Genomic DNA, 26,442 nt, shown 5'->3' on the forward strand with positions numbered 1-26,442 from the left:
CTGCATACGCTCGGTTCAGTCATGAGGTTCCTGGAAGGACAGTCGGCATAGATGGGGCTGCATAGGTTCAATTTTCTGACAGAGGATGGGACCCCCCACCTCCACAGTGTGGGATGGGGGCTTGCTCTCCTTGGGGGGGCACCGCGTCCCGCCGTGTAGACGCTGAGGACGGCTCTGGGTGGTCTTCAGGCTCTCCTCAAGGGGCTGCCGAGCCAGGGTTGGGGGACCTCCAGCCAGAGGGCCGCAGGGGTGGTTTGGCCTGAGTGGTGTCCTCGTTCGAAAGACCACGATCGGCCCGTCACGACTCAGCCGAGTTAATCTAACAACTTTCTCTCTTGTCTGTTTTCCTCTTCCCTCCCCTCGTGTTCGTGTCTGTGTTCCACTCTGACTCTGTAGTACAAGTCTGTGTTTAGGTCCTACTCGCAGGATTTCGTGCCTCACAGCCAAGCTTCCGTCCAGCCTTTCCTTCCGTCTACCTCCTCTTCCTCTCCACACTTCCCACCTGTCCACCAGTCTCAGAGCTCTGACTTAGCCGTGCCGCCCGTGGCCAGTCTGCCTCCCAGCACCCTGGACGGGCCTCTCTCATCTTCTCAGGAGAGCAGCTTTCACGGGAACACTGTCTGCCTTCCTTCCGAAACCTCTTTCACTGACTCGCCCCAGACGCCTTCGGTGAGAACTCAACACACACACCTCCACGCGGGGCTGCACATTCTGCGAAAGCCTCCGCCCACTCTCGCTGTCGAGGCCATTGCTGACATTGGCCCCGTCGCAGTGTGGCTGGGCTGAGGGGTGCACAGGGCCCCCTGGTGAGATGGTAGCCCATCAGCTTCCAGAACAGAAATGAATTCCCTGTGGATTCCCAGCAAACTAGGATCTGATTTTCCACAGATGGTCAGTGGCTACTTAGAGACGATCTGTTGTCCTAATCATCAGGTGTAAATCCTGCTGGTCTTCCGTGCGGTTGGGAGATTCTAGAGAAGTGCAAAGAGGCCTCTGATGGCCCAGAGGCAATTGCGTGTAGAGTTGCTGTGGCACTGGGGGTGGGGGCCTGCTTGCCGTGTGGCCAGGCGGCCCGCAGTGCCTCCTCCGGGCTCAGGGCAAGGCTGCTGTGCCCGGGGACGGGGACAGGGCAGGACAAGTCCAGGCGCCTGCAGCCAGCCCTCCAGCGTCTCCTTCCCTCCGTGACTGCCCCCCATCCTGCGTGCCCTGCCCTCCATGATTGCCCCCCATCCTGCATGATTGCCCCCTGCCCCCCATGATTGCCCCCCGTCCTCCGTGACTACCCCTGTCCTCTGTGACTGTCCCCTGTACCCTATCCCCTGCCCTCCATGATTGCCTCCCATCCCCCATCCCTCGTCCTCTGTGATTGCCCCCCACTCCTGTGATTGCCCCCCGCCCCCCATGATTGCCCTGTCCTCCATGACTGCCCCCCGTCCCCTATCCCCCATCCTCCATGATTGCCCCCGTCCCCTATCCCCCGCCCTCCATGATTGCCCCCGTCCCCTATCCCCCGCCCTCCATGATTGCTCCTCGTCCTCTGTGACTGCCCCCTGTCCCCCGTCCTCCATGATTGCACCCATCCCCCATCCCCATCTTCGGTTGCCCCTGCCCTCCATGATTTTCCCCCCATTCCCTGTGATTGCCCCCCGTCCCCTATCCCCACCCTCTGTGATTGCCCCCGCCCTCCATGATTGCCCCCCATTCCCTGTGATTGCCCCCCATCCCCTATCCCCCACCCTCCGTGATTGCCCCCTGTTCTCTGTGACTGCCCCCCGTCCCCTGCCCTCCATGACTGCCCACCGTCCCACATTCTCCTGCCCTCTGTGACTGCCCCCTGTGCCATGCTGTGGCCCCTGCTGTCCCCGCTACAGCAGAGACGGAGGAGTATGCCTCCTCCAGGGCACTTTGAGGGCTAAAGTGCACTTTGGAGAAGCTCCAGCAGGAAATCTGAGTCCCCTCTGACAGAGGCAGGGAGTGGAAAAACAGCTTTGTCCCCTGACCCTGGGAAGATCCCCAGGGAATGGAGGGCACCATCTTCCCCTCCTTGAGAAAGAACGTCCCAGTCAGGGCCAGCCTGGCGGGGCCATCACAGGTGGGTATCTCTCATCCTGTCTCCCCCAGAGTGAGCACGCCTGTGAGGGGGACTACGTCAGTCTGTATTGCTCTGGCCAGAGCAGCGAGGAGCTGGCCCGCCCTCGAGGAGTAAGTAACCTCGGGCTGCCTCGTGCATGCGGCCAGGCCTGCGGCTCGGCCCTGCTCCCATCGGCCTGAGGCTCCCGTCGGCCTGAGCCTCCTACTCAAGAGCTGCCTGGCCCGGGGCCGACCTGGCTCTGCAGAGAGAGGACGGGGCTTCCAGTGGAGCCTTCTTTGCTTTTGCTTCCGCGTATGGGTCCCCTGCAGCCTGACCGGCTGGCCTGGGAATCACAGAGCAGCTGGCTCGGCCCCGGTTGGCTACTCTCAGGGATTTCTTCCCACCCCATCTTCCGGTGTTGAGGCCTGTCTCCTGTCCATCCTCTGAGGCGGGGAATTCTCTCTCTCCCGCACTGAGCTCTCCAAACCAACACCCCTCCACCAGCATGCTCCACGACCACGCCCCTGCTCCCAGGGCAGCTGGTGAGACTCCCAGGCCTCACACCGTCGTGGTCGCCCTGGTCTTCTGCTGTGCCAGTGCCAGGCAGTTGAGGGGCCGTGATTCAGCTGAGTAGTCAGCTGTCCAGGTTTTGCTGCAGCAAAACATGAGCAAGTGCAGAACCTTCCAGAATAACTCTCCCACCCTGAGCCAGGCCCAGTCTCTAGAGGGGGTACCCTGAGGGTACTCCGTCCTCCTCTGGGGTCAGCTCAAAGGGCCCAGCCATTGAAAGCATGGTCACTCTTATTATGATGACCCTGTAGCACCTCAGATATCCACACAAGCAGGCCCCACTTCAGGTATTAGCAAGCTGTAGAATGAGGTGGAGTTCCCACTCTGGTGGAATCCAGCCTGGTCCCCGAGAACTGTTTTTCCCCAGGTGTCCCCTTCATCTTCCAGGTCAGCCTCTGTACACGGAGCCCGTCCCAGGCTGACCTTCCTGGGCTCCCCTCCCCCTGTGACCCTCTATGAGGACGTTTCTGCATCTTTGTGTCCCGCCTCCCAGGTTCCCCCTTCTCTGTTGCGGCCCGGGCAGCAGACCAGGGGTGCCAGGGCCGTGTGGTCACTGAGAGGGGTGGGCCAGGTTCCTGGGAAGAAGCCAGGGTGCTGGAGGAGGGGAAGGGCTGCCTTGTGCTCCTGAGCAACGAGGCCCTTGGGAAGCGTGATGGGGTCAGGTGAGCACTGCGGTGCTGAGGGCGTCAGTGACTAGGAGGTCAGCAGAGGTGTGCTGCACAGCGGGCAGAGCCGTAGCTTTCAGCTCTGGCGTCAGGGGCAGGGCTGTGTCCCTCCCCAAAGCCTCTGTTTCTCTGTGTGCCCGGGCACGTGGATGACCGCCAGCTGGTAGGGTGTTGGTCAGGGCCACGGAGGAAGGGCATGCACTGGCTGAGCTTGGCTGTGTGGTAGGTAGCCCCTGGGGCGGCCCTTTCTGCCGGGAGGTGATGGGATGGCTCCGTCTAGGCCGGCAGCTGACAGAGGCTCTGGGTAGCGGAGCCTTCACTCTCCCTGAAGGCAGGGTACTAGTCGGAAGAGGCCGTGCTTCCTGTGTGCCGGTCGCGGTGGACGCGTTTATATCTCAGGCCACTCCCTGGGAACTCGCGCTCCGAAGCCGCATGCAGGCAGGTGCTCTGCGGAGAGCAGCCCAACAGGGGCAGCTGTCACACACCCAGCTCTGCCTTCTCTTCCCAGGAGTCACCCGCGGCGAAGGATGGACACTCCAGAGACGCCACATCGGCCAGCTGTGTGCCCGGGAAGGAGGGCAGGGACAGCGGGGACAGGTAGGAAAAGCCCCTCGTGGGGCAAGCACCCTGAGAACAGCGTGTCTACCATCCGGTGACCACTGCCCCTGCCCGCAAGGCCTCTGGGGGTTTGTGTTCACACCTGGGCTGTGCAGATGCTGTGCTTTTTACCAATAGAAAGTTTGTAGCAGCCCTGCGTCAAGCCAGTCTGTGGGCACCGTCTTTCCAACAGCATCTTCTTGCTTAGTGTTTCTGCATCGCAGTTTGCTAATTCTCCCAGGATTTCAAACTATATATTGATTTCAAACTATACACTATTACTGTATTCATTATGACAATCTATGATCTTTGAGGTTACTATGGTAATTGCTTTGGGGCATCACAGACTGTGTCCATATAAGATGGCAGACTGAATCAATAAACACGGTGTGCGTTCGGACTGCTCCACACTCTCCGAATAGCTATCCCCCGCACCCCCAGCCGCCCCCGTCTCCCTCCCTCTCAGGCCTCCCTGTCCCCAGATACACAGTATTGAAGTTAGGCTAGTTAATAACCCCACATTGGCCCCTAAGTGTTCAAGTGAAAGGAAGAATCGCTCCTGTGTCACTTTAAATCAAAAGCTAAAAATGATGGAGTTCAGCGAGGAAGGCATTTTGAAAGCCAGGACAGGCCTAGAGCTAGGCCTCTCACACCAACCAAACTGGTAGGCGTGTTGTGAAGGCAAAGAAAGTCCTTGAAAGAAATTAGAAGGGCTGCTCCAGAGATCACACGAATGGTAAGACAGAGAAACAGCCTTCCTGCTGGTACGGAGAACGTTTGGGTGGTCTGGATAGAAGAACAAACAAACCAGCCCAACACTCCCTTAAGCCTCATCCAGAGAAAGACCCTGATCTCTTCAATTCTCTGAAGGCTGAGTGAGGTGAGGAGGCTGCAGAAGAAAATTCTGAACCTGGCAGGAGTGGCTCATGAGGGTTCGGGAGAGAAGCCATCTCATAACACGCAAGTGCAGGCGAAGCAGCAGATGCTGACGCAGGAGCTGCAGCAGGTCATCGAGAAGTCCCAGCTGAGATCATCCATGGGGGAGGCTATACTAGACGGCAGAGGAAGCAGCCTCCACTGGAAGAAGGTGCCATCCGGGCTTTTCACAGCCAGAGAGGGGGAGTCAGTGCCTGGCTTCAAACGTCAAAGGACAGGCTGACTCTCTTGGGGGCTAACACAGCTGGTGGCTTGAAGCTGAAGCCAGTGCTCACTCACCATCTGAAAATCCTAGGGCCCATAAGAGTGATGCTGACTCTATTCTGCCTGTGCTCTGTACGTGAAACAGCAAAGCCTGGGTGACAGAACATCTGTTCACAGCGTGGTTCACTGAATATTTTAAGCCCACTGTTGAGACCCGCTGCTCAGAAGAAAAGATGCCTTTCAAAGTAGTGCTGCCCGTGGAAAATGGACCCAGTCACCTGCGAGCTCTGATGGTGATGTCAATGGGCGATGAAATCAGCGTTGTTTCCGTGCTTGCTGATGTAACATAATCCCACCCCTCAAAGGCCTCCATGCCAGCCCACAGACAGCCACTGCTTCTTGAGTATGTGCACACGTATTGTTCGCCTTACAACTATCCGTAACAGTGTTTTCTTCTTCAAATCCTAAGCCAACCTCTCCTCCGCCTCTTACGAGTTCAAGTAAAATGGAGTATAAAAGATTCCTACCCCCAAATTTTTTATCGTGAGTTTCTACAGGTAGTGTGTATATTGTATGTCGTGTGTATTCGAAACTGTTATGAATATGACTCTCAGTCCCTAGATATTTCAGCATGCCTCAAAAGTGCCAACCTGATTACAGTATGATTATCACACCCAAGAAGAGTAATAAGAACTTCCTTCTGATATGCAGATGATAGAAAGTGAAGAGGAAGTAAAGATCCTCCTGATGAGGGTGAAAGAAGAGAGTGAAAAAGCTGGCTTGAAACTCAACATTAAAAAAACTAAGATCGTGGCATCCGGTCCCATCACTTCATGGCAAATAGATGGGAGAAAAGCAGAAGCAGTGGCAAATTTTATCTTCCCAGGCTCCAAAATCACTGCAGACAATGAATGCAGCCATGAAATTAAAAATACACTTGCTCCTTGAAAGAAAAGCTGTGAGAAACCTAGACAGCATATATCTCATAAGACTGATTTTTTTGGAACCAGGTCAATCAGGATTCATGTTTGCATTTAGCCATATGTCTCTGTAATCTTTGGTAACATTCTCAGTGTTGGCCTGAGTCAAACCTGACCGGCTGTGGAAATACGTAGTAACTCTCCAACCTGCACGTAGAAAGGGTAATTGCAGGACCCGCCTATCAGCTCTGCCACCTGCGACTTCATGCTGACATTCCCTTCTTTGTGAGATGTTCACACGTTCAATTTTTCCTCACTCTTTTGGCTAAGGTTTGGCTGGGGGTCCTGGGTGCAGAGCTAAGCAATACCCATTGTTTTTGTCAAGCGAAAGCATAAATAGTTAAAGATATGGTGAAAACAGCAAGAGATAGGGGAAAAAATGGAAAGCTTTCCCCAGGGGACTGTTGACGAGGGCTGCCCACCCGGCCTGCTCTGGCCGCTCCTCAGAGTCGTGCCCATGGGGTCCATCTGTGTGACACGGCGCCTCAGGTCTCCCCGAGTGTTAAGGGGTGGTGGGTGTTCTACTCTAACACCCAGCGGCAGAGGTGTCTTGCCAAGACACCTTATGTCTTAGATACTGAGTATTAAAAATGAGGCCTCTGACCACAAGGCCAGTCCGTGGCTCACGGGGTCCTTCATGAGAATGATGGGAATCACGGATAAAACCCTGGGGGAAAGCAAGGTGCCTACAGATCCCATGGCCGTCTGCCTGCTGCGTCCCCCCCCACTCCCCATGTGCTTCCTCTGGGGGTTCTCTCCTCCCCACACTCCTGCTCAGTGCTTCAGTCCTAGCTTGCCCGTCCTACCCTCAGGCCCTCCTGGCCCTTGTCCCCACCAGCACTCCAAGGACAAGGGCCTGGTTCCCGCTCTTCAGTCTCCCAGAGAAGTGGCCCCGGGCAAAGACCTGGAATGGCATTGAGATGTGTGCTGGCCTGTCCCCTACCCCGCTGGCCCTGTGCTGTCCTCTCCTGGAGTACTGACCGTCCGTGCGGTGGGCCTTGATGCAGATGACTGAGACCGTTACTTCATCAAAGCTCTCAGTGGAACCTTCTTGATCTGTGTGCTTAATCCCTTCCACTTAACCGATGGAGCACGCAGAGAGCAGGGACTGTCCTGAGGTCACACAGCTCATCAGGAGCAGAGTTAGAAATCCAGTCTGCGTCCCGGCATCCGTCCACCCCCTGTGGAGGGGTGGGAGCGGGTCTGGTCTTCACGTGGAGCTGCGGTCCAGGGAAGACTTGCTCGGGGAGCATCAGTACCACCCGGACCCCACGCACGGGTCACGCTGCCTCGGCCGCAGGTGCCTGAAGCCCCAGGCCTGCTGACACAACACAAACCACATCTCTTTCCAGGGCCCGGAAGTCACCAGACGCTCCAGAGGCTCAGTCAGAGGAGGAGGTGGACGAGCTCTCCCTCATCGACCACAACGAGATCATGGCAAGGCTGACCCTCAAGCAAGAGGTGGGTTCCTCACAGGCCGTACATGCAGCGTCTGGCCCAGAGAGAGGGTGAAGGGGTGTTGAGAAGGGAACCTGGAAGTGACCCACACAGAAAGGCTGCAGCCAAGTGCTGACCCCCGGTGGCCCTGGGCTGTTGGCTCTGCACCCTCTTGTCCTGGCCCCGTGCCTGGGCCACTGTAGGTGCTCCAGGACCCTGGGCACACTGGCGACTGCCCAGAGGAAGTGTGCTGTCCCTTCTCCAACACTTGGCGAGTGAGCTTGGGCAAGTGGCCTGTCCTCCATAAGCCCCAGACGACGGGACTCTGGAGGCTGTGGTGAGAACGAAGCCCACGTGGGTGCTCAGCATGGAGCCCTGTGTGCTGGGCCCTCCTTAGTTCAGGGTGTTTTCATGTTAGTGACAGAACCGTCCACATGGCTCTCTCTGCGGGGGAGGCACACGCCGATGAAGGGATTTCAGGCCTGGCCACACGGCTGCCTCCAGCCCGTGTCTTATCAGAAGAACCTCACTGGTGAACATAGTGCCCAAACCTGTCACCGCCCGAGGAGCTGAGCTGAGAGGGCCTTCCACTCCCTGCTGCCCAGCAACCCTGGGGACTCGGGGGAGCAGCTCCCAGTGACGGCCTTGACCCCTCCCCGGGGAGGTAGCCTGTTCTACACACGTGTTCTCCGTGACAGACATGGCCTTGTCATGGCCTGGAGGAACCAAAAGGTGGGGGCTGGCTCCTCTGCAGAGAGAATGATGTGACTTGCCAGAAGTTTCTTCAGAAAAAGCAGGTCCTGGGCGTCCCTGCCCTGCCTTAGCTAGAAATCCAGGATGCTCCCAGGACCCTGGGTTTCCAGGGATAAAGCCTGCCCTAGAGAGGAAGCCGCGTCTCTGAGGGCGAGTGCTGGAGACACGCGGAGGCACGCGCTGGGCGGTCTCCTTCAGGATTACAGGGAGTAGCCTGGGCCTTCTGGTCCTGTGACAGCTCTTTCTTGGCTCCAGGCCAGGTTTATGGGTGAACGCCTCCGTTTGCTCCTAGGAAAATAAGACTTTTCCCTTAATAGACAGGCTGCGGTCAGTATAAGCCACACTGGCTATAACTCAGCATCTTTGTGACGTATCTCACTCCTCTAAGGGCTCCTGGGAAGAACGTGTGTCCCTCCCCCAGAGAGCAGGTGTGGGTTCGGCAGCTTGCTGCAGCTCTCCTGGAAGCAGCCTGCCGTCTGCACTCTCGTCCTGCACCCTCCAGTCCTGCCTGCCTCCCTGTGGGCTCCCCCCTCCCCTTCTCCGCTCTCTGACCCGTGGGCTGGAGGACTGTTGGGAGCCAGGTCCCCGACCTGGCAGTGTCCTCGGTGCCCGGTGCCGTCTGTGGAGCGTGCGGGTCGGATGAGCACCCTGGCCTCTGCAGCTGGGCCGGGCCGCTCCCGGAGCGTGGGGGTGCCGTGAGGACCTGGGGGGTCTGTCAGCTCGTCCCTAAACCGACTCTCACGGCTGTACTCTGCCCCATGCCCTCCTCTGCTGTGCTCCTGCAGGGCGATGACGGGCCAGACGTCCGTGGAGGGTCGGGCGACATCCTCCTCGTCCATGCCACGGAGACGGACAGGAAAGGTACGGCTACCCTGTGCAGAGCTCGGCGGGGGCGGGGGGTCCCGCGGAAGCCACGGCTCTGCCCCCCTCCCTCCTAGCACTGAGCGGGTCGGAGCTGCAGGTCCTACGTGGGCACCACTGGTGGACAGTGACCCACATGCAAGGCCAGCGCCTGTACGCCCCAGCTCTCTCTCTGAGTGGGTGCTTTGCGTGCGGGTAGTGGGGCTCCGGCCTTGTCAGGGGGCGAGTTTCCGGGACAGAGCTCAGCACCTGCGGGCACTGCACAGACAGGGCCTGAGCAACAACACGCCTGCCACAGCAGTGAAGTCATGTTGACGTACGGGGAGCGTTTTCTGCTCTTCCTGATGTTTGGCCCTGACGGCCGCGCTGGGCTGCGTCTCTTTTCCTCTGGGAGCTTTGTGGGCAGACACTCTGTCCAGTCCCCCAGCAGCGGTACCGGCACCGAGCGGGGCTCCCGCCCTCGGCACAGAGACACCGCACTTCCGCCCGGGCCTTCGGGAGGGCTGGAGGAGCAGGGCCCGCCTGCCCGCTGGTGAGGGCGCAGGCCTTCCAGGTTGTGTTCTGGGGGCGGGGGAGGGGAGCCGTGAGGCCAGCGCCCGTGACCTTGGTCAGGCGGGAGGGGCCGCCTCCCCCCACATCCATTTCCTTTTTACATTTTTTAAATTGTCAGGTGACGGAACAGCAGCGTTGAAGTAGGGAGTGGAGGAATTGAAACACCTCAGTCTTGAAACCCTAACCCCCCAATTTCATGTCTGTACTCGACCTGGTCCTCGCGTCTTGACAGCAGGTTTCCCCAAGTATGTCGCCCAGATGGAAAATTTTAAATTAGGAAATCAGTACCAGAGTAATTGTTTGCATTGCTGAAAATTTGAAAACCGGAGAAAAAGAAGAAATGGCTCCCGCAGACTCTCCGCAGCCACGCTGTTGCCCTGCGGGTTTCTTCTGACCCGAGCACTGCACAGTCTTGGAGACCCTGGGTTTGAACCCTGGCAGGCGGCCTCTAGCCCCTGCCCGGCCTCAGCTGACTCAGCTTTGTGAAGCGGTTAGGCGCCCGGTGGGTGTGAAGGTTGCATGAGCTTAGATGAAACACACCTGGCACATAGGAAGTGCTGGGGGGTCTCTGCATCCCGGGACAGCCTCTGCAGTGCCCCCTCCCCCACGCCTGCTGCACCGGCCGGAGCTCCGCCCTCAACCTGGAGAGAGAGGCTGAATGGGGGCCAGCTTCAGACCTCGGCTTTTAGCAGGATGCTGCTGACCTGCCAGGTGCCGCGGGCTGTGGCCCAGGCCAGAGGGAGCCCGGCGGGCAGGGCGGCCCCGAGACCTTTCAGCCAGTACTGACTGTGCCTGGGGACGCGGCCCTACTGCCCCTGGGGGCTTCCACTCGCTCTTCTCCATGGAGGGGTTTTGAGGCTCCAGCATTTGTCCCCGGGATGGACGTTGAGTTAAAGGCCCTGGGCCATAGCAAACTCCTCAGGCAGGGGCTGCCTGCAGGCCAGAGACCACACCACTGGCTGGAGGCCCCAGGCTCAGGGCGCAGCCCCAGACCCCTTCTTTCAGAAGCAAGCCTTGGCTGGTGCTCAACCCATCTCTGCTTCCTCATCCCTCTTTGAACAGAAGCCCAGTCTTGACAGGAGTTGGGTGGTGCCGGGGGGCGGTGCTTGGAGTCCAGGAGGAAGCCCAAGCCCAGTGCCGCTGACCCCACTGTGGCCCCTGCCCTGAGCCCCCCTCAGGTCACCACTCTGCCGGCCGGGCCCCACCAGCATGCCCCAGACATGGGTGCAGGGGGGGCTTCTCCCCTCGTTGTCCTGAGGGTGATCAGGGAGGGCAGGGGACAGGAGCCAGGGCTCAACCAGGTAGGGCTGCTCAGCTGGAGAAGGGGTTCTCGGGGCCTCCCCCCAGCGAGTTGGGGGAGGGATGAGAGAAGACAGCAGACAGTGGTCTGTGTCTAGCAAGTGTGCGCTCAGCCTCACAGGGGGGACTGCAGATCAGCCTCCTGGGGAGGATCGCAGGTCAGCCTCACGGGGAGGGCCATAGCCTCATGGGGAGGATTACAGGTCAGCTTCGCAGGGAGGACTGCAGGTCAGCCTCATGGGGAGGACCACAGGTCAGCCTCACAGGGAGGATCACAGGTCAGCCTCATGGGGAGGATCACAGGCTTGGGAGCCAAATCCAGACTCAAACCTTAGTTCCAGCACAGGATAACCTGAAGTTCACTAGCTTGACCAGGTCCTGTGTCTCCAGGAGGGACCTTCATTTAAAACTCCCTTATTTTTTCCTCAGTGTCAGAGACTGCCTGGTTAGGAGGGTGTGTCACAGCTGTGAATAAAGGGACCGTTGTGAATCTGGAAAGTTTGGGAATCCCCGACGAGAAGCTCCCTAAAGGGAAAGGGAGGTGTTGAGTGGGAGTGGCCAGCCCGAGTACCACCCAGCCTCCAGGCCAGGCTCCTCCTAGGGGGCCCCTCCCTCCCCTGGCACCAGAGCCTGCACCTGGTGTGCCAGGTGTGCCAGGCAGAGCCCCAGGCCTTTCCCTCAGCCTCTCACTGTGTGGGGACTCCCAAGGCGGTTGTTCCTGGGCCCTGCTGCCCCTGAGCGTTACCTGTCACTTAGCTTCAGAGCCCTGCTGACAGGTCTGAATTGTGTTCTCTTTGCCTGTGATGGTTAAGACTCTAATCGTCAAGTCTTTGGGCAAACAAGAGGCCCTCAGCGTCTGGTCAGAGTGGGGAGCGCATCCTGCAGCGGGCATGCTGCCCATCGATGCCCATACCAGCAGCAGGCTAGCTGATTCGTTCCTTGCTCCTCCCTCCAGATCTGGTGTTGTACTGCGAGGCCTTCCTGACCACCTACAGGACCTTCATCACTCCTGAGGAGCTCATCCAGAAGCTGCAGTACAGATATCCTTGCCGCCTCACCCTCCTTCAGAGAGCCGTCTGCAGGGTGGGGGCAGCGATGAGGGGCAGTGCCCAGCCCAGCTCTGTATGTCCCAGCTTGAGGCCTCAGGCCAGGCTCCTTTGAGCCTCATTCTGTCTTGAGAGGGCCGAGTGACGTTACGTGATGTGCTTGGAACAGAGAGTGCTGCCTGGTGGCCATTGTGATCACTGGGTGATTCTGAGACGGAAGGACCTGATACGCCCTGAGGGGTTTCCCAGGTGGTGCTAGCGGTAAAGAATCCATCTGCCAATGCAGGAGACACAGGTTCTATCCCTGGGTCTGGAAGATCCCCTGGAGAAGGGAATGGCAACCCACTCCAGTGTTCTGGCCTGGAGAATCCCATGGACAGAGGAGCCTGGAGGGCTGCAGCCCACACAGTCGGACATGACGAGAACAATGCACCCTGAGGGAGGGAGTGTGTGGGTCCTGGGGATCCAGGTCACTGGCATGTGCAGCCTCTGGGAGCTGAGCCCTGAGCACCGGGGGTGACAGGTACAAAGTGCACGGGACGTGAGGGCATTAGGACTCCAGGGAACAACCCCAGGGCAGGCTCGGCCCCTCCACCTGCCAGCAGGCCCAGCAGTGGACAGAAGCTCGGCGTCCACGGCTCGCCTTTTCAGAGACGACGCCCCCCAGCAGTGGCCAAGGAAGACCCAAGGCTGGCAGGGACCTGCTCTGTCGCCTCTTTCTCAGATGCAGTCTTGCCCCTCCTGCCAAGACTGACCTGCAGCTCCTGTCCCAGAAGTGGGTCCCCTCCCGGCCTCGTCCTGCGTCACAGCCCGTGGCTGCCACCTGCTGGACAGCCCAGCCCTAGGCGGGCAGGCCTGAGTCCTTCCACTCTCCCCGCCCTCCCCTGTGCCCAGGCGTCCCCCGCCTGGCCTCCGTCTCCTCTGTGACCCGCCTTGGGGCCCCGGGCCCTCAGAACCAGACGGCCCACGCACAGACTTCCTGCCCTCCAGCTTCACACCTGCAGTGGCCGCAGTCCTGGCTCAGTGATGAGTGACTCACACCTGCTGAGACCCTCCTGGTGTCGGCTGTGGTGCAGAGCGCTGCACGGGCGACCTCACTCAGCTCTGATAGCATTTTATGTACTTATGTCACTGCACGGCAGTGCCCTGATACTATTTCCCACCACGTATAATTAGGGGAAGCGAGGTTCAGAGAGGGTCATGGGACCCGCATGGCAGTGTGGAGGAAATGCACCCATGCCCAGGCCTCCCAGACCCGGCTTCGCAGCATATACTCTGTGTGGCCACTTCAGGCATTTCAGTGGACAAGTCACAGCACCAAGACCTTGGGCACAGCTGGCTGGCGAGCCTTGGTGCGGCAGGCACCAGCACGGTCCCTGGTCTGCAACTCCCTCCCGAGTGCATTTCTAGAGAGCGGGTGGGAGGGAGCCGAGAAGGGTCCGGAGACGGCGAACCCAGGAGGGCAGCGAGAAGCCATGACACCCCAGGGCAGTGGGTCTCCAGAGCTGGGGAAGGACCTGGGGATGGATGACGAGAGTGACCTGCCCTGCCAGGCTGTGCGCCTCCCCCAGGGAACTGCTTTCCTCTGCCTGAGCTCAGGAGGCGGCCGTGTGTCAGTGCGTCACAGGGACCTTGGGTCCACCCTGGCAGAGAGGCAGGCCTGGGCATGCAGGCAACGGCTCTGCAGGCAGGAGAGGCTGGTGGTCAAGAGCGATCCTCAGGGTCAAATAGGTGCGGGCTGACCCCCGTCACAGCCCTGCCGCCCCGCACAGGCCTCTGCCCTCCCCATGTTCCCAGGGTTCACTCAGGAAGGGAGGAGGAGGAGGAGGGCGGCCTTCCCTTTACGTCCCCACCCCTGCCCGCGAGGACGGCTGTTTCTTTAACTCGGGCTCCACGTACGAGAAGTTCTCACCTTTCGCCGACACATTCAAGAAGCGTGTGAGCAAGAACACGTTCTTTGTGCTGGTGCGGGTGGTGGACGAGCTCTGGTGAGTCCTTCTGCCCGCAGGATGGCAGGCCGCAGGTGTCGGCGTGCAGGCTTCCCCAGAGACCTGAGCCTCCCATCACATTTCCACCTGCGTCTCCTGGGTCACCTGCCCACCGCCCCGCCCAGGGTCCTGGATGGCTCGCTCCTGCCAGCTTCAGCGTGAGCCCCAGGAGGATGACCTGGCCGCTCAGACCTAGTCGGCCCTGACTTCCTCGTGGGGGCAGTGCCCTCGGCCACCAGCGTCGGGAGGGACCTTCTCATGCCCTCTGCAGCTGTCCCTGCTCCGCTGAGTGGCACTTGGCCATTTCCCTTCATTTAACAAACACAGAGCACGAGGTTCCTTTCCTGGGTCCAGAGAGCACCCCCAGCCTTGCCCTCAGGGAGGTGACCTGCTGGGGAGTGACCTCAGTGACCGCGGGGTGGGGCTGGGGCACACTGTGAGGAGGAAGTGCAGGGAGGTTCTGGGGGGTCCGGTCCGCAGAGCCCAGACGGCTTCTTGACCCATCACCCCCACGGGGCCCGGAGCTCCTCCGGGGCAGCATTTGTCTCCAAGCCCAGGCCCAGCATGGCCCCTCGTGCTTGTCCAGTGCTTCCGAGCATCCCCCGAGAGGACAGCAGTTACCTGCCACCATGGGGGCTCTGCCGGCAGGGTGCAGGGTACAGGCAGCCACCCCAAGACCCTCTGCCGCTCCCTTCCCACCAGCAGTTTCCCAGCTCTGCTGCGGGGTGTCCCGTGGCCCTCAGGGTCTTGGGGGCTTCAGGACTGGTGCCAGCAGCCCTTTTCTTGTGCTTGCCTCCTGCTCCTCCCCGCGTGGCCCTTGGGTCTCTAGCCTGGTGGAGCTGACAGAAGAGATCCTGAAGCTGCTGATGGAGCTGGTCTTCCGCCTGGTGCGCAGCGGGGAGCTCAGCCTAGCACGCGTGCTCCGCAAGAACATTCTGGACAAGGTCGACCAGAAGAAGCTGCTCCGGTGCGCCAACTCTGACCAGCCCCTGGCGGCCCGGGGAGTGGCAGCCAGGTGAGCTCCCACTGTGTGCCCGGCTGCTCCGGGCCCCCCCAGCAGAGAGGTGCTAGAAGCCGCCGCTCCCGTTTCACTCGGCACACCCCTTCCCCAGTCCCCAGCCCCATGTCCAGTTCTGACCGGGCCTGTGATGGGGTGCCTCAGGGCCAGCCACCGGGGTCCCCCAGGCTGGGCCTGTCTTCCTGGGTGGTGATGTGTGGGCCATCCCATTTTAACAGGAAGTGGGGTGGCAGGGCATGTGTGGGCATCCCAGGACGGGGGGCAGGAGTGCCTTTCAGGATGTGGGCAGCACTGAGTTCTTTCTGGTGTTAATATAGCAACTGTTGGTAATTCTCAAAAGCCCCCGTGCCACCCTGACCATTCTGAGAATCTGTGTACAGGTTCCAGTCTGCCGCCTGCCCCTCTCCCATGGCTGTGGGGGTGTGTTGGTGTATCACCTCCTCGTTGGCGTCTCGGTCTCTGGGTGGCCGTGAAACAGGTCGTGTTCCTGAGGCCTGCAGGGAGGCCCCCACCGTACTGTCCACCCACCGCTCATATAGTGCCTCTGTCTTCCAGGCCCGGGACCTTGCACGACTTCCACAGCCATGAAATAGCCGAGCAGCTGACTCTGCTAGACGCCGAGCTCTTTTATAAAATAGAGGTACAGCCATGCGTGGGGCTGGCGGGGTGGGGGCTGTCCCTGGCCCGGGTGAGCACTGCTGCTCGTCCCCGAGTGAGAGGAGCCGCCGCTCCCAGCAGAGCCGGAGGGCCCGGGTTCTAGCTGGTCCCCCTGCTTTTTCAGATTCCTGAGGTTTTGCTTTGGGCTAAAGAGCAGAACGAGGAGAAGAGCCCGAACCTGACCCAGTTCACGGAGCACTTCAACAACATGTCCTACTGGTGAGACGGGCCTTGGCGCGGACCCTCCTGCCGGGCCGTGGTGCCTTCGCAGAGTGCCCGTGGCTAGGGGAAAGGGCTGCCCTTTCGTCCCTCCCTGCTCCTTCTGGAGACCTGTGAGCATTCACTGTGACCCAGAGGCAGGGCAGGACAGAGCGTGTTCTGCGTGTCGAGAAGGGCCCCCTGGGGACCAGTTGAGGAGGACTCTGGCCAGGACTGATTAGTAATGTCTGCCATCCATGGCCTCAGGGGAGGGTCTTAGCTTTGCCATCCTGCACTGCTTAGGGCCCCAAGGCCCCAGGGCTGATCCGGCACACTGCCTGCCTGAAGAACAGCGAAGGAGCGGCTCTGTTAATACTTGATTCAGCCTTAACCCCTCAGAGCAGGGTGAAACCCCACAGAGCGTTTACAATGTAACGCAGCAGAGCCACTGGCTCCACAGTGGGATGTGGGGCGCCCACAGCCTCTCAGCCCAAAAGAGGATGGTCAGGGCGTGGCGGCCAGGCAGGCTCGTCCTGACCCACACACAGCCCATCGCCAGCACCAGGGAGCGTGTGGGACTTTTCAAGCACTCTGAAGATAGTGTGCTGGGGAAAGCAGGGCCTCTCCCCCTCGGCCTGCTCCCCTCCGCTCCCCCAGAAGCCTCTAGCACCTCAGCATGTGCTTGGTATAGCTGCCCCACAGAGGCCCAGGAGGTTTCCGGTCCACGCAGCCCTGAGTGCCGCCACCAGCTGCCCTTTGCTGGGCACTGGGGGCTCCAGACACACCCTGGGTCGTCCCTAGGAGGGTAGGTGGGGCCCTTCAGAGCCACGCTCCTCAAGGCAGACTCAGTGCCAGTGCCCCGATGGGTCAGACGATGGGGGCACTTCCTCTGGCCAGCACGGGGTTGAGGCCACCATGAGGTCCTCATGCGAGCCTGGCCTTAGGCTGCGGCTGAGGTTCTAAGAGGTGGCCTCCCTCGTGGCCTGCACAGTGGCGTCTTAACCCACACGCCCCCTCCTCTCCCGAGCTGATCCTGAGGCTGGTCACGGGGTGTTTGCAGCCGCCCTGGTGCTCGGGGTCAGCGCTCACCAGGAACACCCACATCCATGGGGTCAGAGGTCCCCATCCTGGAGTTCAGCACTGGCCCCTTGGTGGGCAGGGGCTCGTGGCCAGTGGGTGCAGGCACCCACCTCCGATGCCCAACTCTTAGGGCCAGTCAGGGGCCCGGAGGGAGACCAGTCACTCAGCTGTCACCCTCGGTCTACGCAGGGTCCGGTCGATAATCATGTTGCAGGAAAAGGCCCAAGACAGGGAACGGCTGCTCTTGAAGTTCATCAAGATCATGAAGGTAACTTGGGGCCCCCTCCCCAGCGGCGACCCCCGACCCGTCCCCGCCCTCCCTCACGGCTGCCTCCCCCTCCCTGCAGCACTTACGGAAGCTGAACAACTTCAACTCCTACTTGGCCATCCTCTCGGCGCTGGACTCGGCCCCCATTCGCAGGCTGGAGTGGCAGAAACAGACTTCAGAGGTGGGCGGGTGCCACCTGGTCTCCCGCCACTGGGCCCTGTGGGCGTGGGGGGCAGTGCCCAGGCCCAGCTTCCCCAGGGGCTGCTACGGGTGGGCCGTGTGAGGCACGGGGTACCCTGTGACCAGGCCAGACCTGTTGTCGGGTGGAGCGCTTCAGGGAGAAGGACGGGGTGCTGAGCAAACACGTGACCGAGTGGCCGGGCCCAGTCTGGGATCCGGGAGGCCCCGAGGAGGTGCTGGTCACCCTGAGACCTGAGTAGGTGTGTCCTGGGAAGGGAGGGGAATTCCCATCAGAGGGGACAGAGGCTAGTGTGGCCACGTCACAGGAGTCCTGGGGCACCTTCATCCTGGCGTGGGAGCTGTTCCTAGGGAAGCAAGGCAAGGCCCACAGGGCTGGGTGTTGGCCGGGCTCCCTGGGAGTCATCTCCCGACAATATAAAGGGACAGTTATGGAACAGTGGTGTCTGGAGAAGTGGGACATTCCCCCCAGCTGCTCTAGAAACCCATAAGAGGGCCTGAGAAGGCAGGGAAGGCTTCCTGGAGGAGGAGGCACGTGACAGGTGAGGGGGCACAGCCCACCCAGCGTGCAGAGCAGCAGTGTCACTACTCTCCTGCCTTGAGTGTAGAGAGGCGGGAAGGCAGGCTTGAGGGGGAGGGAGCAGCACAGCCCGGCCTGCGGCTCTGAGCACAGCCAAGCAGCAGCCCGAGCTCCAGACCCAGCTCTCACATGGGCACTGGCCGCTTAGACACGTGGTTCTGCAGTGGCCCTGTGTCCACAGCAGGCCTGGCCTGCCTGCGGCCGGGGCAGGGGGCCTGGCTCTGGGTCGGCGCTCGGTGTTGCCGCGCTCACGGACGACGCGTCCTCCCACCAGGGCCTGGCCGAGTACTGCACGCTGATCGACAGCTCGTCATCCTTCCGCGCCTACCGGGCCGCCCTCTCGGAGGTGGAACCGCCCTGCATCCCATACCTGTGAGTACAGCCTCCCTCGGGGTCCCCTCGCTCGCTGCCCCGTGGACAAACCCGTGGGGAAAGGTTTCCAACCTGGACGCTGTGCTTGTACTTAAAACGTGCTCCTTGTTAGACGGCGGAGACGAGCGAAGGTCCAGCAACAAGGCTCAGTCTGCCCACCTCCCCGTCCCGCTGCTCCTCCCCCTGTCCCGTCCCTGAGCGTGTGCAGGCGCACATGTGGACAGGCCTGTGGCACCGTGCTCTGCTCAGCTGTCCCGGGCCTGGCCGCACCTCACAGCAGCCCGAGGTCCCTCCAGTCTCCCCAGGGACTCTGGGAGTACCTGGCTGAGGCAGCTCTGGATGGGTCCCCCTGTGGGCCAGGATGAGGGTAGGCGTTTTCACCAAAAAGAATCCATGGCACGTATGCTTGGGAAACAGCAGGAAAAATCAGAGCTAAGTGGGTTTCTTGTGCATGTCAGATCCCTTAGCATGGTAGCGGACAGCGGGGACTTCCAGGAGAGGGACAGGAGACTCCACAGTGACCTGAGGCTGAGTGTCCGGGGGCACGTCCCTCAGGCCTGCACCCTCAGAAACACGGCTTTTATAGCTCACAGCCCCCTCCTTGCCTCCGTCCCACCCCGGCTCCGTGGGCAGCTGCGGACTGCGCCTTCCCGGCTGGGGGAACCGCCCCGCCCCTCGTCAGGTGGCTTCATGCCCTCTGTGAAAGCATGTGACTGCACCCGATAACCCAAGGGATTGACCCCCACCACCACCGAGTTTGGGGTTCTGTTCTCCTGTCCCTGTTGCTTGTACGTGGTGGACTGTGGCTCTGCCAGGCCAGCACAAGGATTGTGGGGCTCCCTACATAGCAGGCAGGCCTGAGCCCGCCTTTCCGGAGCCCCAGAACCTGAGTCAGGAGTTCCCGCCAGAAGCAGCACAAGCACCCAGACACGCTCATGGGGCGCCGGCCCGTAAACCTGCTGCCTTCTGAGCCGCCCCCAGGGTGCTCACCAGCTTGTCTGTCTCCCAGGGGGCTCATCCTGCAGGACCTCACCTTCGTCCACCTGGGGAACCCAGACTATATTGACGGGAAGGTGAACTTCTCCAAACGCTGGCAGCAGTTCAACATCCTGGACAGCATGCGGTGCTTCCAGCAGGCGTGAGTGTGGCCGTCCTGGGGGGCTGGCGGGGTCTCCCTGGGGCCCGAGCAGAGGGGAGCCCCTAGCTCTGAGGGCCAGCGGGGGCACACCCGCCCCCTGCGTTCGCTTGGGCGGTGGGGGTCCCAGGGCTGGTGGCCCTCATGGCCGCCCCCTCCTCCCCCAGGCACTACGACATCCGGAGAAATGACGACATCATTAACTTCTTCAACGACTTCAGTGACCACCTGGCCGAGGAGGCCCTATGGGAACTCTCTCTGAAAATCAAACCCAGGAACATAACGAGGAGGAAGACAGATAGAGAAGAGAAGACCTAGGGGCGGCTGCCGCGGGTGAGGAGAACGCCCAAGAGAGGCGCAGGGCCGCTCCGAGGCTGAAGGGACTTTGGACCTGTGCGGTGGCGGTGGCCCGGGCAGGCCCCTGCCGTGCCAGGCAGGCATCCGCAGCCCGTGGCCGGCTCCGTCCTGCACAGGAGCAGACCCCCAGCCATGGCGGAGCCACAGGCAGCTCTCACAGCCGAGCCGTGACCCGGCGGTGTGGGTTTGGTTGGGGTTCTTCTTTCGCACCGTCTTCCGCTCTGCCTGTGTCCCCTCCCCGAGCCCGGGAGCCGCAGAGCACGTGGTCAGCAGACTGAGAGACAGGGGCGCTGTCTGAGTCTGCTGTTGTGACACAGGGGCAGGGGCCTGCGGGCCGGGGCTGCCCGCCCGGTGACCATGGATGACGGGACCTGCAGGTGGGCGGGGAGACCGGGCAGACTCCTCTCACTTCCCACGCGCTGCTTTTTCAGCGGAGGAGGGGGGCATTGCTCACCTGGCCTGGAAAGGTACGACAGGGGGCCCCTTAGCAGCCCGGAGCTGGGGCTCCGCTCACGGTACCGGCCTGCCCTCGCCAAGCCTGAGCAGCAGCCGTGTCGGTCCTGTTTCGCCCCTTCGTCTCCCCCCGCCCTCACCCCCCAACCCGGGCACTGTGGGAGCTGGGCAGGCAGGCCGTGACCCCCCCCAAGGATCACTCCAGCTAAGCGGGGCCGGCGCTCTTGGTGAGTCCCTTCAGAGAGGGGAGGGTGGGCCAGTGGCCCCGCCTCTGTCGCTTGCCATGTGCCTTAAACTCCAGCTCCTGTGGGCTCCCCTCCCGCCTTGTCCCCAGCCTGCTGGGGCCAGACGGGCTGCTTTCCAGCCCTTTCTGCCGCGTGGGAGGCTCTTTCTGCCGGCTCTCCCATGGGAGGACAGGGTCCCAGCTGCAGAGACCCGCCCGCCAGGCATGGCGTCTTCAGGGGCAGGTGCGCTTTCCCCTAAGCCATTCTCGCTGCTGAGGCTGACAATCCGAGGCAAGGTCAGTGGGGGCTCCGCACACAGAGGTGCCCACCGGACTCCATGCCAGCCAGGCCTAGGCGTGCGGGCAGGCCACCCCCTCCTGATTAGTTTCACATCACTGAGTGCCCACTGTTCCTGGGTTTGGGACTCGGGCAGGCAAACAGCAGGCTCGATCCAGGCTTAGCCCAGTTTCAACAGAACGAAAAGAGTGGAAGCAATCTCTGTTGACTATTTAAAGAAACAGCCCTGTCACTCTGAGTCCTTCATGGGCTTCTAAACAGTTTTTACTGAGAAGTGTCTGTCCTGTACACAGAGGGGAGGAGTCTGAAATGTCAGCTACGACCCCTCAGCAGTGATCCTTGGGCGGAACGCGTCACTTTATTATTTAAGGAATGTGTGTGTAGAGTCGCTGTTTATGAACAGTACTGTGTGTGGGGTTGGGTTTTAGTTTGTTCCCGCTTTTTTGAGTCCTCTCATTTCAGCCTCCCTCCCGGCCTGGCCGGCTCTGCTGATGCTGCCGCGTGTGCGGAGCCGGGCCTCCGTGGCTCAGGACCCAGGACCATGTGGACTGTGGTTCCCACAGCCGTGACCTGGGGTGCAGGGGGGCTTTGCCACCCCTCACTTCAGAGCAGACCGGGCACGCCGTGCAGGTGGGCCAGGTGACCCCCCCCTGCGTGAGGACAGCAGGTGTGGTGTGTGTTTTAACTTATTGGGCTCAGGGTTCCCCACATCCACCTCCTGGAGACCCATCCCTGGCTCTAGGCGCTGCCAGCCTGGCTGTGTGGTTTGTCTGGCTTAGGGGCCAAGTCAGGTGTACGAGCCAGCCTGTGTGACAAAGACACCCTCGGGAGGATTCGGTCCCCTATGGGGGTCCCTTCACACCTGCGGGTGTGAGTGGGTCAAGGCAAAGGCAGGCATGTGCCAGGTCCGAATTAAACCCCGATTCTGAGCAGCGCCTCCCCCCACCACCTCCCAGTGTTATTACTTTGTAATATATCCCCAACTAGACTAACCGGCTGATCGTGGCATCTTCCCGCAGACATTTCAAACCTGTAACTTTTATATGAAAGGAAAATAAACACAGATGAAAGCCGCGGCCGCCTGTGTGTGCACCGCATGCCGCGTGTCAAAGCGACCATCTGAGCTGTCTCCTTTCTTTGATCACCCTGAGGGCAGGAGGGGTGAGGGGCCTTCTGTCCCCGTCGCTGTGATCCCTTCTCAGCATTTGCAGTTTCTCCACCTGGAAGTGGCAGCAAGGACAGCTCTACCTTACAAAGTCTGTGAATGCTCAGCAAGCTACACCTGGAACAGTATCTGTTACTCCTTAGCCTGTATTACATACCAAGCACTCTGCAGTCAGCTTTACCTCATAGAGCCTCTCGATGTGAAAATCATACAAGTAAAACACTACAACCCAGAGAAGCACTACAGAGAGGTGCGTGACAGTAAAGAAATTAAGTTGAGTTGGAAATCCACTAACAAACATCAGGTCCAGGCAGGCTTAACAGGTAATTTATACTGAACAGGTAGCTTCGATCTTAAGCAAACGCCCTTGAGAACAGAAGACGGGGAAGCAGCCTGGTATGAGTGGACCACCACCTGGACATCAAACCAGACGAGGGCTGGAAAGCTGCAGGTGAAGTTGCTGATGCAGAAGCAACCCACACCACAGGATGCGCGAATCAGTACTCCCCGTTGGGCTCATCTCAGATGCAAGGACGGAGTGATCGGAAATCGGTCAATGTACTTGACCCCTTATCGGACAGTCCCACCTGGGACACCTTTCCTTCTGGGGATGTAGGACCAGGCATGCCATCTCCACGTGTACTTTGTCAACCATGGCATACCTAAAGATTCCCAGTGTGGAGATGGCAGGAGCCTGACTGGAGGCAGCCCAGTCAGGAGCCATTTCCACTGTTCCATACCGGGCTTTACATGAATCGAAAAATGAACTTGTGCTAATCATTAAGCTGCTGAGATTTTAGGGTTTATAAATTTTCACAACATGGCCTAGCGTCTCCTGAATAAATACATTAACAGATTGAAGGAACATCACATGATCACTTTAGTACTCAGAAAGACCTGTTTAAAAAAAAAAAACACCCACTCATAATTTTTACTTAAGTAGAAATCAGAAACTTCCTTAGTCTGATAAAGGTTACTTTCGAAAACCCTAAGCAAACATTATACTTAATAATGAAATATTCAAACAAGTTCCTTTAAAATAGACCGAGGTAAGGACCCCACCATCACTTTGTCTTTCATTGTTATACCGCATATCCTAGCTAATTTAAGAGATTACTTAAGAAAATCAAGGCAGTTAACTACAGTCAAAAAACTAAACATGTCCCTATCTATAGTGAACCGCATGGTCTAAGGAGCCTGGTGGGCAACAGTGCATAAGGTCGCAGTCAGACACCACTGCAGCAACTGAGCATGCACACACGCACTAGAAAACATCCTAAAAATATACAATTTATACTAACATCACACTTCTTAAAATACTAGGAATAAACCCAATAAAAGATGTGCAAGACCTTATAGGGAAAAGAGATTTGTAAGTATTTACTCACCCAAATAACACCTAAATATACAAAGTAAATGTTAATAGCCCTAAAGAGAGACTTAACAATAACAGTAGGGAACTTTAATAACCCACACTTACATCAGTGGGTAGACCATCCAAAGTCAATGAGGAAAAACACCAACCTTAAACATATTCGATCAGATGGACTTAGAGATCCATACAGAGCATTCCACCCAAAAACAGAACACACTGTTCTAAGGGCACACGGGACATTCTCCAGAATAAATAACACGTTAGGCCACAGTCTTTTTAAATGAATGAAGATGGAAATCATATCAAGCATTTTTGCCAGTTGCAAGGGTATGAAACTAAAGATTACAAGAAAATGGGAAAATCCAAAAATATTTGGAAATTAAATAGTATACTGCTGAACAACTATGAGGTCAGAGTAAAAAACAACATTGAGGAGAATGAAAATACAACATATCAAAATTTACAGGATGCAGCAAGAGCAGTTTTAAAAGGAAAATCCGCAATAATAAACACCTAAATCAAGAAACAAAAAGCTCAAACACTAAATTTCAAGGAATTAGAACGAATGAAACCTAAAGTTAGTAGAAGGAAGGAAATAAAGATCAGAGTGGAAATAACAAATTAATGTGGCACTAATGCTTGCCTGCCAATGCAGGAGATGCAAGAGACGCTGGTTTGATCCCTGGGTCAGGAAGATCCCCTGGAGAGGGCATGGCAACCCACTCCACTGTTCTTGCCAGGAAAATCCCATGGACAGACAGAGCCTGGTGGGATATGGTCCATAGGGTCACAAAGAGTTGGACACTTTAGTTGAAGCCAACCTAGCACGCACACAAAAGGACAATGGAAAAGATTAATAAAACTAAGAACTGGCTCTTTGAAAAGATAAAATGGATAAACCTTTAGCTAAACTCACCAAGAAAAAAACGGAGGACACAAAACCAAATGAAAGAGGAGCTGTTACAGCTGATACCACAGAAGTACAAAGGCTCAAAAGAGACTGCTGTGAACAATTACATGCCAACAAATTAACAAATGTGACACCTAGAAGACAAATTCCTAGACACATACAACCTATCAACGCTGAATCTAAGAAAATCTGAACTGATTACTAGTAAAGAAATTGAATCAACAATCAATAACTTTTCAATGAAAGCCTGAGGCCAGGTGGCCTCATTGATGAATTCTACCAAACATTCAAAGAAGAAATAATAATATGAATTCTCAAACTTCTCCAAAAACTAGAGGAAGAAACACATCCAAATTGTTTGTTTGTTTTTAAACAAAGCCAGCAATTACCTTGATATGAAAACCAGATGAGACTGCCACAAGAAAATTACAGGCCAATATCCCTAAGGAACATAAATGCAAAAATCCTTAAAAAAAAAAAAATTAGAAACAAAATTCAACAATGTAGGAAGAGGATCATACATCATTATCAAGTTGGATTTATTCCAGAGACACAAGGGTGGTTCAACATCTGTAAATCAATGATTCACCAGATTAACGAAATGAAGGATAAAACCCAAAAGACCATCTCAGCAGATATTGAAAAAGTATTTGACAAAATTCAACATCATTTATGATTAAATCTCTCAACAAAAGGTACACAGTATAGAGGGAACATACCTCAACATAAATGTCACATGTGACAGGCCCATAGCTAACATCACAGTGGCGAAAAGACAAAAGGTCAGGACAAGACACACGCTCACATACACGAAAGCAGATTCTCTGGAGATCCAGTGGTTAGGACTCAGCGCTTTCACTGCCAAGGTGGCGGTTCAGTCCCTAGTGAGAGAACTAAGATCCTTCAAGTCGTGCAGCACAGCCAGAGAAAAGATCAGGACAAAGATGCCCACTCTCACCATGTTTATTCAACATAAGTATTAGAAGTTCCAGCCAGAGCAATTAGGCAAGAAAAAAAGGCGTTCAAACTGAAAAGGAAGATAGAAAACTATTTGCAGATGAATGATATTATATATGGACAACCTCCAACTCAACCAAAAAACTGTTAGAACTAATAAATGAATTCAGTACTAATAAATTCAGTAAAGTTACAGAATGCAAAATCAATGTATTGTTTCTATAGACTGATAGTGAATTATCAGAAAGAAATTAAGAAAACAATCTCATGTACAATATGATTCATGACTGCATCAAAAAAAAAAAAAAAAAACACACACACACACACAAAGTATCTAGGGATAAATTTAACCAAGGAGGTGAAAGACCTGTACACTGAAACCTCTAAGATATTAGTGAAAGAAATCAAAGAAGACAAATAAATGGAAAGAAAATCTGTGCCCATGGATTAGAAGAATTAATGTTAAAATATCCATACTGCCCAAACCAATGTACGGATTCAATGCAATTCCTATCAAAATTCCAATGGCATTTTTCATAGAAATAGGAGAAATAATCCTAAGGTCTGTGTGGAATCATAAAAGACCTTGAACAGCCAAAGCAACCTTGAGAAAGAAAAAAGCTGGAGGCATCATGCGCTCCAACTTCAAACTATATTACAAAGCTATGGTAATCAAAACAGTATGGAACTGACATAAAAACAGACACACAGATCACCAGAAGAGAGCCCAGAAGCAGACCAGCATATATACTGTCAATTTACGACAAAGGAGCCAAAACACACAATAAGGAAAGGACAGTCTCTTCAACCAGTGGTGCTGGGAAACCTGTTACACCATACCCAAAAACTAACTCAAAACGGGTTAAAGAATGTAAGACCTGAAACTGCAGAATTCCCAAAAGAAAACATTGGCAGTAAGCCTCTTGACATCACATGACAATGATTTTGTAAATCTGAATCCAAAAGCAAAGAAAACAAAAGCAAAAACGTACAAGTTGGGGGACTACATCAAATTACTCTTTCTACACTAGCAACCATCAACAAAACCAATTGGTAACCTGTTGAATGGGAGAAAATACCTACAAGTCATATATCTAAGAGGGGTTGATATCCACAATATATGAAAGAACTCATACAACTCAACAGCAAAAAATACTTTTAAAAAATGGACAGAAGACCTGAACATTTTTCTAATGAAGACATACAGATGGCCAACAAATACCTGAAAAGATACACCAC

The 26,442-nt window shown here is 57.0% G+C and overlaps 2 protein-coding genes across 17 annotated transcripts in view; one reads left to right on the plus strand and one right to left on the minus strand.

Moving 5' to 3' along the window:
* Positions 1–21,911, plus strand: part of RAPGEF1 (Rap guanine nucleotide exchange factor 1) — a 137,268-nt gene extending 115,357 nt beyond the window's left edge. For 9 of the 15 annotated variants that reach the window (XM_086324475.1, XM_086324476.1, XM_086324469.1 and 6 more), the window contains 15 exons: positions 397–669; positions 2,122–2,202; positions 3,815–3,903; positions 7,376–7,484; positions 8,999–9,074; positions 11,881–11,965; positions 13,867–13,959; positions 14,789–14,974; positions 15,533–15,617; positions 15,759–15,853; positions 17,102–17,180; positions 17,260–17,361; positions 18,233–18,330; positions 19,340–19,468; positions 19,633–21,911. In XM_086324475.1, the coding sequence (XP_086180601.1) occupies positions 397–669; positions 2,122–2,202; positions 3,815–3,903; positions 7,376–7,484; positions 8,999–9,074; positions 11,881–11,965; positions 13,867–13,959; positions 14,789–14,974; positions 15,533–15,617; positions 15,759–15,853; positions 17,102–17,180; positions 17,260–17,361; positions 18,233–18,330; positions 19,340–19,468; positions 19,633–19,783 (1,731 nt within the window). In that variant the 3' untranslated portion in view covers positions 19,784–21,911. The remainder of the gene's footprint in view (positions 1–396; positions 670–2,121; positions 2,203–3,814; positions 3,904–7,375; positions 7,485–8,998; positions 9,075–11,880; positions 11,966–13,866; positions 13,960–14,788; positions 14,975–15,532; positions 15,618–15,758; positions 15,854–17,101; positions 17,181–17,259; positions 17,362–18,232; positions 18,331–19,339; positions 19,469–19,632) is intronic. The other 6 variants (XM_086324482.1, XM_086324479.1, XM_086324481.1 and 3 more) reach the window with 1 other exon arrangement.
* PRRT1B (proline rich transmembrane protein 1B) overlaps positions 21,350–26,442 on the minus strand; it is a 44,649-nt gene continuing 39,556 nt past the window's right edge. For both annotated transcript variants that reach the window (XM_086324496.1, XM_086324494.1), the window contains exon 4: positions 21,350–22,016. In XM_086324496.1, the coding sequence (XP_086180622.1) occupies positions 21,903–22,016 (114 nt within the window). In that variant the 3' untranslated portion in view covers positions 21,350–21,902. The remainder of the gene's footprint in view (positions 22,017–26,442) is intronic.

This window comes from Bos grunniens, chromosome 11 (assembly GCF_055505025.1).
Source record: "Bos grunniens cultivar Pamir isolate PY7600 chromosome 11, Bosgru_T2T1.0, whole genome shotgun sequence".
NCBI classification, from domain to species: domain Eukaryota; kingdom Metazoa; phylum Chordata; class Mammalia; order Artiodactyla; family Bovidae; genus Bos; species Bos grunniens.